General features: G+C 41.7%; 1 protein-coding gene across 4 annotated transcripts in view; it reads right to left on the reverse strand.

Moving 5' to 3' along the window:
* The window catches only part of RAB3GAP2 (RAB3 GTPase activating non-catalytic protein subunit 2), a 114,138-nt gene that overhangs the window by 73,715 nt on the left and 25,229 nt on the right, over nt 1-15,194 (reverse strand). For all 4 annotated transcript variants that reach the window (XM_051820585.2, XM_070055336.1, XM_051820587.2 and 1 more), the window contains 2 exons: nt 4,694-4,817; nt 3,148-3,229 (listed from right to left, as the gene is read on the reverse strand). In XM_051820585.2, the coding sequence (XP_051676545.1) occupies nt 3,148-3,229; nt 4,694-4,817 (206 nt within the window). The remainder of the gene's footprint in view (nt 1-3,147; nt 3,230-4,693; nt 4,818-15,194) is intronic.

Raw genomic sequence — 15,194 nt, forward strand, 5'->3', positions numbered from 1 at the left:
TAGCCAAGGCAGGGCCAGGCTGAAGAATGGAAACTGGAACTCCACTGGGTCTCCTAGGTGGATGGCAAGAGCCCAGGTAATTAGGCCATCTTTTGCTGTTATCCCAGGTGCATTAGCAAGGAGATGGATCAGAAGCAGAGCAGCTGGGACTTGACCTACACCTCAATATGGGTTGCTGGCATTGCAAGTGGTGGTTTAAGCTGCTGTGACACAACACTGGTCTCTAAAATAAGTTTGATTTTAATTCTTTTTTACGCTAAACTTCTTGAAAAGTATTTTAGAAATCTGTAAAACCTTTTTGTAAAGGCAAGGGGGAGGGGAGAGAGAGAGAGAGAGAGGTAGGGGAGGAGAGGGAGGGAGGGAGGGAGAAAGAAAGGAAGAAAGGAAGGAAGGAAGGAAGGAAGGAAGGAAGGAAGGAAGGAAGGAAGGAAGGAAAGATAGAAAGAAAGAATATATCAGTCTTCTATCTGTTGATTCACTTTCCCCAAATGCTGGTAATAGCCAGGACTGGGCCACGCCAAAGTCAGGAATCCACTCCTGGGATTCCACTTGGGTGGCAGGGACCCATGTACTTGAACCATCACCTACTGCCTCCCAGGTGTCATTTATAGAAGGATGGAATTGAAAGCAGAGCCAGGACTTAACTTTGAACTTTTGAAGCACCCCCATATTTGCAAGCAAATGTTAGGTTTAAGGTTCCCTAAAAAAGATATTTTTTTAACGATCCAACATAGGAAGCGAGATACACAGCAGACCCATAGAATGGCAGATGTCCTAAACAGCACTCTGGCCTCAGAATCAGCCCTTAAAGCACGCGGATCTGGCTGAAAAGCCCATGAGAGTATTACAGGCATGGAAAGCCAAAACACTCTGGCAAAAAAAAAAAAAAAACAAAAAACAAAAAACACACACACACACACAAAAACCCTAAATGAAAGATCTCCGCTAGTGAGATCCCAGTGGAAAGAACAGGTCATCAAAGAAGGAGGTACCTTTCTCTGAAGGGAGGAGAGAACTTCCACTTTGACTATGACCTTGTCTAAATATGATCAGAGTCAGCAAACTCAAAAGGCTTCCATAGCCTTGGCAACTCATGACAAGAGATTACTGATGCCATAAACAAGAGTGTCAATTTGTTAAGTCAATAACAGGAGTCACTGTGCACTTACTCCCCATGTAGGATCTCTGTCCTTAATGTGGTATACATTGTGATTTAATGCTATAACTAGTACTCAAACAGTATTTTTCACTTTGTGTTTCTATGTGGGTGCAAACTGTTGAAATCTTTACTTAATATATGCTAAACTGATCTTCTGTATATAAAGAGAATTGAAAATGAATCTTGATGTGAATGGAAAGGGGGAGGGAGAGGGAAAGGGATGGGAGGGAAGTTATTGGGGGGGGGGGAAGCCATTGTAATCCATAAACTGTACTTTGGAAATTTATATTCATTAAATAAAAGTTAACAAAAATATTTGTCAGAAGTTCAGAGATGAAGCCTCAAAATGCTAATACACCCACTAACTGACTTTAGTTTAACTGTCAAATCTCAGGAGCATCACTAGCTTATTCCACAAACTACAACACTCCCACCCCATACAACAAGCTGCATCATTACTAACAAAATTATTCTTTTGGTTGTTTAAAGCAATGTTTGCTTTGCATTTCTCACAAAAATTAAATTTCTTCAACATGCTTAGACTGAATAAATGAGCTATAGAAAAATATTATCATTTATTTTGATAATAATAGAAAACATCAACAACGTGCCAGGCATGAAGTAAGCACTTCCACTTGGTTGTTAAGGATCTGAACTCAAAGTCTGGAGGGGGAGTACTGTTGCGCAGTGAGCTAACCTGTTGCCTGTGACACTGGCATCTCACATCACAGTGCCAGTTTTGAGTCCAGACTGCTTCACTTCCAATCCTATTTCCTGCTAAAGTGTCTAGAAAAGCAGTGAAGGATGGCCCAGATACCTGAGCCCCTGTCATCCACATGAGAGACCCAAATGGGTCTGCTGCCAGAACCAGCCCTAGCTGTTGCAGCCATTTGGGGAGTGAACCAGCAGATGGAAGGTCCTTCTCTCACTCTTTCCCTCTCTCTCCCTCTGTCACTCTCCCCTTCAAATAAGTAAATAAATCTTAAAAAAAAAAAAAAAAGTTTGGAGGATCCACTCATTCTGGTCAAATAGTTTTCAGATAAGGACAAAAATGTAACTGAAAATGGTTTTTGGCTCAAGGTTGCTCCACCATGTAACCATGATAGAGATCACAGTTTTAAAAGTTTTACTGGGCCAGCAGGAAACTTGAACATATCAACTTGTGTTTCTGAAGTACTTTTGGGCTTTAAGAATTAATGTACCACTGCCATCCCTTTCTTTTTTTTCTTTTTCTTTCTTTCTTTTTTTTTTTTTTTTTTTTTTTGACAGGCAGAGTGGACAGTGAAAGAGAGACAGGGAGAAAGGTCTTCCTTTTGCCATTGGTTCACCCTCCAATGACCTCCGCGGCCGGCGCACTGCGCTGATCTGAAGCCAGGAGCCAGGTGCTTCTCCTGGTCTCCCATGCGGGTGCAGGGCCCAAGGACTTGGGCCATCCTCCACTGCACTCCCGGGCCATAGCAGAGAGCTGGCCTGGAAGAGGAGCAACCGGGACAGAATCCGGTGCCCTGATCGGGACTAGACCCCGGGGTGCCGGTGCTATAGGCGGAAGATTAGCCTAGTAGGCCGTGGTGCCGGCCATTGCCACCCCTTTCAACTACAAGTCAAACACTAACAGAGCAAAGAAGACAATGACTGACTGTGATTTTTTTGGGAAAAACAAAACAAAAACAAAAACAGTAATGGAGGGAAAACAGAAGGAAAAAACCAAACATAAAAAGGATTTATGGAATTCTTTTGAAATTTTTACTCAAATTTTCTTCAAACAGGATTTTTTAAAAATATTAATCACATGATGAGTAAAATTTGCTGACCAACTCATTCATTACAACCTTTACAGATGGGATGTGTGTGTGTGTGTATGTATGTGTATATATATATATATATATATATATATTTACTAATTCCAAATAATGAAACTTAATAAATTCACTTACAAGTTAATCTTATACATGTATTTAACCCAGAAACAAAATTTAACTGGCACCTACCCTTCTTCAACATTTAAAGAACCACTCCAACCAACTGCAAATTGCATTTCTTCCTTTCCTTTGTCACTGTATTTCCACTTTGCTGAAAAAAATTAAGATATCACATTAAATAACTTTATGGTAAACAGTAATTCATAAATTTTACTCTTTCCCTTTAGAGTGATGAATATGAAACTTAATGGTTCTGTATTAACTCTCTTAGGTCTTTTCACCCCCAAATGGCCACTACGGTCGGAACGCTGCGCCGATCTGAAGCCAGGAGCCAGATGCTTCCTCCTGGTCTCCCATGCGGGTGCAGGGGCCCAAGCACTTGGGCCATCCTCCACTGCCTTCCCGGGCCACAGCAGAGAGCTGGACTGGAAGAGGAGCAACCAGGACTAGAACCCAGCACCTATATGGGATGCCAGCAACCACAGGCGGAAGATTAACCAAGTGAGCCACGGCGCCGGCCCCTCTCTTAGGTTTTTTATAGGTAAATATATGATAATGTTTTAAAATTTTTATAAGATTTTTAAAAAAACCATATAGTCTCTTAGCCTGGAGTTTTTCCAATTAAGCCTATATAATGTAGTCATAATTCTTACAGAATAAAATTATTAATTCCTATATAATATCCTACTTATTTTATTTTCCATACTACTTTTATCTTCAGATGATACAGAAAATTTTTCTATTAGATTTACACTACTGGAGGTTAAATTTGTTTACAAGACCATTTCATAGCCATTTTATACATAACTTGTTTTGATCAATCAATGAGTTTTTAAGATTTATTTATTCAAAAGGCAGAGTTACAGAAAGGCAGAGGCTGAGAGAGAGAGAAAGAGAGAGAGTGAGTCTTCCATCCACTGGTTCACTCCCCAAATGGCTGCAATGGCTGGAGCTGGGCCAATCTGAGGCGAGGAACCAGAATCTTCTTCTGGGTCTTCCACGTGGGTGCAAAGGCCCAAATACTTGGGCCATCTTCTACTGCTTTCCCAGACCAAGCAGAGAGCTGAATTGGAAGTGGAGCAGCGAGGACTTGAACCCACGCCCATATGTGATGCTGGCATCAGAGGTGGTGGCTTTACCGGCTAAGCCACAGCATTGATCCTAATCAGTGAGGTTTTTCTCACCCCACATATTCTCCTAACCTTCATTTTAGTCTTCAACAAAAATTACAACTAAAAGCTTACGTTCAATAAAGAAACCTACAGTATTGTGAGCCTTAAAATTAGAGTTGAAAATCCCCTCACTCATTATGAAGGGTTCTACGACCTTTTAAGCTTTGATTGCGCCTTGAAAGAACAGGGCAACGCCCAGTACTGCCTCTGAAGTACCACAAAAAGAAAACTAAAACATCTGTAATCAAGAAAGGAAAACATAAAAAAAAAACAAGCAGGAGAGAAGGGAGGAGGGAAAGGAAATAGGATGTTTTACATATAATACATAAACTACAGATGCTACTATATAATGCATGCAATAGAATAACTTGTTTTTCCATCTAATCAGTTTTCTAGTCTATTTCATGCATTAAAATAAAGGCCACTGAAAATATGGTACTTACGCACTAGAAATACAGCCTTTTGCTCCCGAGCTATAACCATAAGATCGTTGGTTGGAGATAAGGACAAAACACAATCTTGAAGCCAGGAAGTTTTTGGTGTTTTGTAAGCATTCCCTTCTTCTTCCTATGAATAAAAACACAATTATTGCACATGCTAAAACAAGAGTTTTCAACTTTGCTTGTTCTGACTTGAGGGAGAAGGGAGAAAAAATTAAAATATTTAGTATTTAGTATTGAGAAACTTAGTAAATAATCCTATTTATAGAGAGATGATTATGGTAACCACAGCTAGACAACAAAGAAAAAAATTATCTGTTTATTATGGTTGCAGGATTGATAAAAAAGTGTTTGATAAAAAAGTGTTTGATAAAAATGTGATACTTTCGGGGCCGGTGCTGTGGCGCAGCAGGTTAATGCCCTGGCCTGAAGCTCCGGCATCCCATATGGGTGCCGGTTCGAGACGCAGCTGCTCCACTTCTAATCCAGCTCTCTGCTATGGCCTGGGAAAACAGTAGAAGATGGCTCAAGTCCTTGGGCCCCTGCACCCGCACAGGATACCCAGAAGAAGCTCCTGGCTCTAGATCGGTGCAGCTCGCTCTCTCTGTGTAACTCTGACTTTCAAATAAGTAAATAAATCTTTTTAAAAAAATGTCATTCTTTCTATTTCACCTGCAAAGTGGTTTTGTTTTTATTTATTATGTGGGTAAATTCCTATTACTAAAAAAATTCATCAAGTATAAAAAGTCATCTTTGAAAGGTCTCTCTCATTCTCCTGTTCTCTAACCACCTAGTTACTCCAAAGACAACCAGTTCAATAGTTCTTCTATGTACTTCCAGAGATAGTTTATACCCACCAAGCAAATATATTTGCTACTCTTTTCTCTTTTTTCTTACATGAATGGCAACTTAATAAACATAAATTTTGACAGTCTGATTATTTCTTAATATATATCTTGTACCTCATTCCTCAAGAAGCTTCTTTAATCTTTTTAATGGCTACAAAGTATTCCATTTTATGGATACAACATAATTCATTTTTTTACAAAAATTTTAAATTTATTTAATAAATATAAATTTCTAAAGTACAGCTTTTGTATTACAGTGGCTCCCCCCCCATAACTTCCCTCCCATCCACAACCCTCCCATCTCACGCTCCCTCTCCCATTCCATTCACAGAAGATCAATTTAGCATATATTAAGTAAAGATTTCAACAGTTTGCACCCACACAGAAACACAAAGTGTAAAGTACTGTTTGAGTACTAGTTATAGCATTAAATCACAATGTACAGCACATTAAGGATAGAGATCCTACATGAGGAGTAAGTACACAGTGACTCCTGTTGTTGATTTAACAAATTGACACCCTTGTTTATGGCATCAGTAATCACCCTAGGCTCTTGTCATGAGGATAATTCATTTTTTTAAAGATTTATTTTATTTATTTCAAAGTCAGAGTTACAGATAGGGAGAGAGGGAGGGGGAGAGAGAGTGAGAGAGAGTGAGAGAGAGAGAGAGAGAGAGAGAGAGAGGTCTTCCATCTGCTGGTCCACTCCCCAATTGGCTGCAATGGCCGGAACTGCACCAATCCAAACCCAGGAGCCAGGAGCTTCCTCCAGATCTCCCATTGGGTGCAGGGGCCCAGGGGCTTGGGCCCTCTTCTACTGCTTTCCCAGGCCATAGCAGAGAGCTGGATCAGAAGTGAGCAGCTGGGACTTGAACCAGCGTCCATATGGGATACCAGAACTGCAGGCGGCGGCTTTACCCACTACACCATAGTGCAGCCCCCATAATTCATTTAACTATCCCTCTACTGATGGGTATTGGTGTTGTGATGGGTATTTCTATTGATTAAAATCCTTCACTGTTACAAGCAACTGAATGCTATAATGAATAACTTTATTCATTTGTCACTTTGTTTGTGTAGGAGTATACTAGTAGCAAAAATGCCTAGAAGTAAAGTTGCTGGGTCAAAGGAAATTTGTATTAGCAAATTTTCTAGATATTCCCAAATTGTGCTCTATATGCCATATTAATTTGTTACCAGACCGATAGTTTTTGAAAGTACTTGCTTTCCAGTGGAAGATGGCCCAGGACTTTGGGCCCCTGCACTCGCGTGGGAGAACTGGAAGAAGCTCCTGGCTTCGGATTGGCGCAGCTCCAGCCATTGTGGTCAATTGGAAGAGTGAACCGGAGGATGGAAGCCCTCTCTCTCTCTCTGCCTCTTCTCTCTCTGTATAACTCTGATTTTCAAATAAATAAGTAAATCTTAAAAAAAAAAAAAAGAAAGAACTTGCTCTCCTATAGACTTACTTTTTTACAGATTTATTTATTTCAAAGGCAGAGTTATAGAGAGACTGAGTATACATGGTTGGTACAAGTTAGACAGATACAAGAAAGGATAGCATATCACATCCTTTTTAGTTGGGTCTTGAACTCAGTGTCAGATTATGATCAAGCCTTGTTTACCACCACCAAGACAAATGGACTGCAAGTGATCCAAGAAGCAAAAAGGAATTTTACTCCATAAGGACTATGATGAAAGCATGGGAAACAGGTGTCACTTGTTTAAAAGTAAATTCAGAGAATTTGGTTATATCCCTAACACTGCTTAGCCATCTCACAAACGTATTTAATAATATGAAACTAGAATTGAAATTTCAAGGATGGGAGTGGGGCGCGGGCTCTGGCACAGTGGTTAAGTGTTGCTTGGAATACCTTCATACCGGGGTGCCTGGGTTTCAGTCTTGACCCATTCCATTTCTCTGGTAATACACATCCTGAGAGGCAGCAGGTGTTGGCTCAAGTATTGGGTCTCTGCCATGCACGTGGGAAACTAGGACTGAGTTCAACCTGGTCCAGCCTTCACTGTTGAAGGCATTTGGGGATTGAACTAGCAGACAGAAAATCTGTCTCTCTGCCTTTCAAAATGAAAACGAAGTAAAACTGTTTTAAAGATTTATTTGAAAGGTAGAGTTAGAGAGAGAGGGAGAGGAGGCAGAGAGAGAGAGAGAAAGAGAGAGACTGATTTTCCATCCACTGATTCACTCCTCAAATGGTCGAAGCCAGGAGCTTCTTTGGGTCTCCCAAGTGGGTGTAGGAGCCCAAGTACTTGGGCCATCTGCTTGTGCTTTCCCAGGCACATTAGCAGGGGGCTGGACTGGTAATGGAGCAGTCAGGACTTGAACCTGCATCCATATGGGATGCCAGCACTGCAGGCAGTGGCTTAACAGGCTATGCCACAGCACTGGCCCCTTAAAAATTTTTAAAAACAATTTCATGTGGATTAGTTTCATCTATTGATTACAGGTGAGTGGCAGAGGCAGAAAAACCAGTATGCCATTTTCCACCACATTTTCTTTTTTATGTCCTATCTACTCTCCTTCTTCTGACTGTGGGAATGAAAGCATAACATGGCAGTTTGCCTCAGTAAAGTCAGTGTAGACAAGTGGGTATTACAGATCATAAAAACAGGTTACAAATGCCACCATTACATTACATAACACCATTAGGGTTTGATATGCCATAAAACTCTAGATCTGAAGCTTAGGTTGTGCTTCTCAGGAATGATGCTAGATTATCCCTGAATGCAATCGTGTTGTAATCAAGCCCTATGCCTCTTTATGTATTTGAAAGGCAGAGTGATAGTGACACAGATACACACACACACATACACACACACACAATCTTCCATTCACTGGTTCACTCTTCAAATAGCCACAACAGCTGGTTGCAGCTGAGCTAGGTGGAAGCCAGGAGCCTGGAACTCCATCCTGGTTTCCCATGTGGGTGGCAGGGGCCCAAACACTTCAGTCTTTATCTGCAATTTTCTCAGGTGCATTAGCAGGGAGCTAGATGAGAAAGGTGGTAGCAGGGACTCAAACCAGCACTAATGTGGGATACCAGCATCACTTCTTTTCACCTACAACCCCATGGGGGAGTAGCTACGTATCTATGCAACCGCAAGCTCCTGGTCACAGGTAATTCTGAAGTAACTCTTCTTTGTGACTAAGGCACAACGTGCAATGTATCAGATTCATAAGATAAAAAAGCTTCTAAAGACAATACCTAAAACCAAGCAATATCCTGTTAAGCAGGGTTAAAAACTTCTTATCCCCCAGAAATCTTGGTTATTTTACCCCAAGTAAATTTTAGCATAGTATTATGAAGCAAATTTAAAACAGAAACCACTGGTAGTGGGGAGGTGGAGGAAGAGAAATATTATGTATAAACGAATTTTTTTGTAAAGATTTTTTTTGAAAGGCAGAGTTATATACAGAGGGGTTCATCCCCCAAATGGCCGAAACAGCCAGGACTGGGCCAGACCAAAACCAGGAGCCAGTAGCTTCTTCTGAGTCTCCCACATGGGTAAAGGGGCCCAGGCACTTGGGCCATCTTCCACTGCTTTCTCAGGCAGCTGGATAGGAAGAGAAGTATCTGGGAAATGAACAGTGTCCATATGGGATGCTGGTGCTACAGAAGGTGATTTAACCTGCTATTCCACAGCGCTGGCCCATAAGCCATTTTTTAAAGATAAATCCTCTAGGGGCTGGTGCTGCTGCGTAGCGAGTATGCCGCCACCTGCAGTGCCAGCATCTCATATGAGTGCCGGTTAGAGTCCCGGCTGCTCCACTTCTGATCCAATTCTCTGCTATGACCTGGGAAAGCAGTGGAAGATGGCCCAAGTCCTTGGACTCCTGCACCTTCGTAGCAGATCTGGAAGAAGCTCCTGGCTCCAGACTGGTGTAGCTCCAGCTGTTGTGGCCAATTGGGGAGTGAACCAGCGGATGGAAGACCTCTCTCTCTGCCTCTCCTTCTCTCTCTGTGTAACTCTGACTTTCAGGTAAAATAAATAAATCTTAAAAAAAAAAAAGATAATTCCTAAAAAGAAACAAGTCTCTTGATATATTAGGAGATCAACTATGGAAATGTGCTATAAAAAGGTGAACAAAGAACAAAAGGCGGAAAAGTTTATGTCTTAATTTTTTCCATACTGTTACTTTGTACTCAAACAATATGACATGTAGAAAGCAGGCACAATAACAAAATTTCTTCTCTAAGAAATCCTTTAGCACCATAATGAGCAGGTGACGGGAGACCTAAGCAGTGTTTGGTCCTCAAAGTGAAGAAAAATGAGGCACGGAATAGACACATGAAAAAATGTTCAGGATCATAGCAATCAGGGAAATGCAAATCAAAACCACAATGAGGTTTTACCTCACCCCGGTTAGAATGGCTCACATACAGAAATCTACCAACAACAGATGCTGGCGAGGATGTGGGGAAAAAGGGACACTAACCCACTGTTGGTGGGAATGCAAACTGGTCAAGCCACTATGGAAGTCAGTCTGGAGATTCCTCAGAAACCTGAAGATAACCCTACCATACAACCCAGCCATCCCATTCCTTAGAATTTACCCAAAGGAAATTAAATTGGTAGATAAAAGAGCTATCTGCACCTTAATGATTATTACAGCTCAATTCACAATAGCTAAGACCTGGAATCAACCTAAATGCCATCAACAGTAGATTGGATAAAGAAATTATGGGATATGTACTCTATAGAATACTATACAGCAGTAAAAAATAATGAAATCTGGTCATTTGCAACAAAATGGAGGAATCTGGAACACATCATGCTGAGTGAAATAAGCTAGTCCTAAAGGGACAAATGTCATATGTTCTCCCTCATTGGTGACAACTAACCGTGCACCAAAAAGGAAACCTGTTGAAATGAAATGGACACTATGAGAAACAGTGACTTGATCAGCCCTTGTCCTGACTATTGATATACAATGTAATACTTTATCCATTTTAGTATTTTTTTTTTGTTCTACTTAATACTATTGGTTGAACTCTGTAATTAACACACAATTATTCTTAGGTGTTTAAATTTTAACTGAAAAGTGATCCCTGTTAAATATAAGAGTGGGAATAAGAGAGGGAGGACATGTACAATTTGGGACATGCTCAATCGGACTTGCCCCAAATGGTGGAGTTAGAAACGTGTCAGGGGATTCCAATACAATCCCATCAAGGTGGCATGTACCAATGCCATCTCATTGGTCCAAGTGATCAGTTTCAGTTCACAATTGATCATAATGAAAGGATTAAGAGTCAAAGGGAGGCCAGCGCCACAGCTCAATAGGCTAATCCTCCGCCTGCAGCGCTGGAACACCAGGTTCAAGTCCCAGTCGGGGCACCGGATTCTGTCCCAGTTGCCCCTCTTCCAGGCCAGCTCTCTGTTATGGCCCGCGAAGGCAGTGGAGGATGGCCCAAGTCCTTGGGCCCTGCACCCGTATGGGAGACCAGGAGAATCATCTGGCTCCTGGCTTCGGATCAGCGCGATGCGTTGGCCGCAGTGCACTGGCCGTGGCGGCTATTGCAGGGTGAATCAACAGTAAAGGAAGACCTTTCTCTCTGTCTCTCTCTCTCACTATTTACTGTCTGTCAAAAAAAAAAAAAAAAAAAAGAGTCAAAGGGATCACATAAACAAGACTCATGTCTGCTAATACTGACTGAAAGAATTAAAAAGGAGAGAACAATCCAACATGGGACGCGGGATACACAGCAGACTCATAGAATGGCAGATGTCCTAAACAGCACTCTGGCCTCAGAATCAGCCTTTAAGGCATTCAGATCTGGCTGAAGAGCCCATGAGAGTATTTTTGGCATGGAAAGCCAAGACACTCTGGCAAACAAACAAACAAACACCTAAATGAAAGATCTCTGTGAGTGAGATCCCAGTGGAAAGAACGGGCCATCAAAGAAGGAGGTACCTTTCTCTGAAGGGAGGAGAGAACTTCCACTTTGACTACAACCTTGTCTAAATAAGATCAGAGTTGGCGAACTCAAAAGGCTTCCACAGCCTTGGCAACCCATGACAAGAGCCTAGGGTGATTACTGATGCCATAAACAAGGGTGTCAATTGTTAAGTCAACAACAGGAGTAACTGTGCACTTACTCCCATGTAGGATCTCTGTCCTTAATGTGTTTGTTGTACAATGTAAATTAATGCTGTAACTAGTACTCAAACAGTACTTTACACTTTGTGTTTCTGTGTGGATGCAAACTGTTGAAATCTTTACTTAATATATGCTAAACTGATCTTCTGTATAATAAAGATAATTGAAAATGAATCTTAATGTGAATGGAATGGGAGAGGGAGCGTGAGATGGGAGGGTTGTGGGTGGGAGGGAAGTTATGGGGGGAAAAAGCCACTGTAATCCAAAAGCTGTACTTTGGAAATTTATATTTATTAAATAAAAGTTAAAAAAAAATGAGGCACGGATGACACAGGTGATTCGAATGACGTTCACAGGAACATTTACCAAACATTTTCTATGTGCCAGACACTATATTAAGTACTTCACAAATACATCTTACTTAATTCTCAAAGTAAGTCTAGAAAGGAAGTTCTATCACTATTCTGGGGAAACAGATTTATCTAGACAACTTCCCTTGGCTGGCGCCACGGCTCACTAGGCTAATCCTCCGCCTGCGGCACCAGCACCCTGGGTTCTAGTTCAGGCTGGGTGCCAAGTTCTGTCCTGGCTGCTCCTCTTCCAGTCAAGCTCTCTGCTGTGGCCCGGGAGGGCAGTGGAGGATGGTCCAAGTGCTTGGGCCCTGCACCCGCATGGGAGACCAGGAGAGGCACCTGGCTCCTGGCTTCAGATCGGTGCAGCGCGCCAACTGAACCAACAGAAGGAAGACCTTTCTCTCTGTCTCTGTCTCTCTCTCTAACTCTGCCTGTCAAAAAAAAAAAAAAAAAAAAAAAAAAAAAAGACAACTTCCCCCAGGCTATATGCAAGGTGCAGGGAACTGAACTCAGACAATGCAGTTCCACTGCACTGCCAACTCTGTTGCTTCTCAGGCTGTACTGCCATGGGAAGCTGGTCCCTGCAGCAAATGCGCCCAGCACCTTGGATCCAATTTGCTTTGCTGTTCTCACTACTGTCATGACTTGGGGTCACCATGCATAACGCCTAAGGATCCAGAATTAAGGGAGTGGAGAGAACCTCTATTTTAAGACAAAAAGGACAGTGCCTCTCAATGATGAAAAGAAAACCTAAGAAATGGCCTGGTACGTGTGAGATCTAGTCTAATTATTCCAATTCAGTCACATGGGTGATTGAAGTGGCCTTGTTTACAAACGGTTATTCTTTATTTCTCTGGGGCCTCTAGCTGACCAGCATGTTTTCATTTTCTGTTAATCTGTTAAATCATAATTGCCTCTGTAAAATGATTCTCTCACTTTCTGTTAAACTGAAAGAGCATATTTCAAGTCTCTTTTGAATTTTTTAATTTTATTTTTATTTTTTGACAGATAGACAGTGAGAGAGAGAGAGACAGAGAGAAAGGTCTTCCTTCCATTGGTTCACACCCCAAATGGCCGCTACGGCCGGCGCTGTTCTGATCTGAAGCCAGGAGCCAGGTGCTTCTTCCTGGTCTCCTACGTGGGGACAGACGCTCAAGCACTTGGGCCATCCTCCACTGCCTTCCCAGGCCATGGCAGAGAGCTGGACTGGAAGAGGAGCAACTGGGACTAGAACCCAGCGCCCATATGGGATGCCAGCACCGCAGGCGGAGGATTAGCCAAGTGAGCCACGGTACCGGCCCTCTAGTCTCTCTTGAATGAGGGTTTCCCATTCTGCCTTCCTTAATGGAGGACCTTGACTCAGAATATTCCTTTTCCAGTACTCACTACTCATTTCACTATCACTAGGTATTTATCATCAAACAAATCTTCAATTCTATACATCCTCTCAAAATATGTGAGATGGAGCTCAATTATTGCTTAGAGGGAAATTTATGGCTTTATATAAGAAGGCAAGAGCAATTTAACGTATATAATCTACAATTCTGTTTTAAGAAACTAGAAAAAGAAGAGCAAAGTAACCCCAAAAAGAGTTAGAGATACAACTGAACACAATAAAAATAGAAAAACAATGGCGAAGTTAATGGAACTTTGTTTTGAAACAGCTCTGAAACAAATCAACAAAATTCAAAAAAACTTTGTAGACTAACCAAGAAAAAACTAGAGAAAACAAGAATCACAAAAATAGCAATAGGAGAGAGAGTATCTCTATAAATATTATGAAAACTATGATGATTAATGAAGTATTTGCTATTTCTGGATGTGATCTCTTGTCCTACTCCTATTTTCTAGTTAAAAATGGCATATGTTCAGAAACATATGCTGAGGCACCTGCTCTGGCTCCTATAATAACTCAGACTCAGTCTTTGATCTTCAGAAGTTCATTACCTAACTGAAGAAGCAAAAAAGCAAGCAAGAAACTATAAAATAATACACAGTGTAGTAGTGACAGAGACATGTATGGGGAAGGAAGCTGTAAATTACTTTCTCAACTCCATATTATTCTTGATAGAAGTCAGTTAGTCAAAGCTGAGTCACCATTTTGACATAGCACCTGAACAGCAAGGGACAAGGTGTTTGTAGAGTTGATGGGATAACCATCTTCCAATAGCTGTATTTTATACTATTCCACCTAGAGGTCTTCCAAAATGGTTTCCTGTTCTTAATCGCTCCATGGAGCTTTCCACAAATCTCTATTACATGGGCATGTCTTGACTTAGCACACTATGTTCTCTGATTTCTTCTCCTATTTTCTCATCTTCCCCAATTCAATATGACACATCCATCCAGTTGCTCAAGGCAAACACATGGAAGCAGTTTTGCAAAAACTGTTTATTCTTGTACCAGAAGGCTTGTGCTTCTTCACTGTTCACGTTGCATTCATGTGTGATTCCAAACAATTTATTTGGGAAAGAAGAGCTGCACTTGATTTCTGGGCACTGACACCTTTATCAGGGAGAGTTGGTAAAGGGTTTAAAAACAAAACAAAACAAAAACCTCTTTGGAATAATGCAAGCTTGAAAAATCTTTGGCATGTTCTTAGAAATTTGGGGGATATATCTGACTCCTTAAAAACTCCCCTTAAATTAGTGAACAGGGGCCAGCACTGTGGTGTAGCCAGTAAGGCTGCCTCCTGCAGTGCCAGCATCCCATATGAGGGCCAGTTCAAGTCCTGGCTGCTCCACTTCCGATCCAGCTCCCTGCTAATGTGCCCGAGAAAGCAGTGGAAGATGGCTCAAGTCCTTGGGCCCTGTACCCTGTGAGAGACCCAGAAGAAGCTCCAGCCTTCAGATAGGCTCAGCTCCAGCCGTTGTGGTCATTTGGAGAGTGAACCAGTAGATGGAAGACCCCTATCTCTCTATCTCTGCCTCTTTGTGACTCTGCCTTTCAAATAAATAAATAAGTCTTTAAAAAAAAAAAAAAAAAGCAAGCAAGCAAGCAAGCACAGAAGAATTAGTGAACACTCATGTGGCCAGTTGCCCATTAAAATTTTAAGGTATTTGGGGCTGGCACTGTGGTGCAGCAGGTTAACGCCCTGGCCTGGAGTGCCAGCATCCCCTATGGGCGACAGTTCAAGTCCTGGTGGCTCCACTTCTGATCCAGCTCTCTGCTACGGCCTGGGAAAG

The sequence above is a fragment of the Oryctolagus cuniculus genome, chromosome 13 (assembly GCF_964237555.1).
Source record: "Oryctolagus cuniculus chromosome 13, mOryCun1.1, whole genome shotgun sequence".
NCBI classification, from domain to species: Eukaryota; Metazoa; Chordata; class Mammalia; order Lagomorpha; family Leporidae; genus Oryctolagus; species Oryctolagus cuniculus.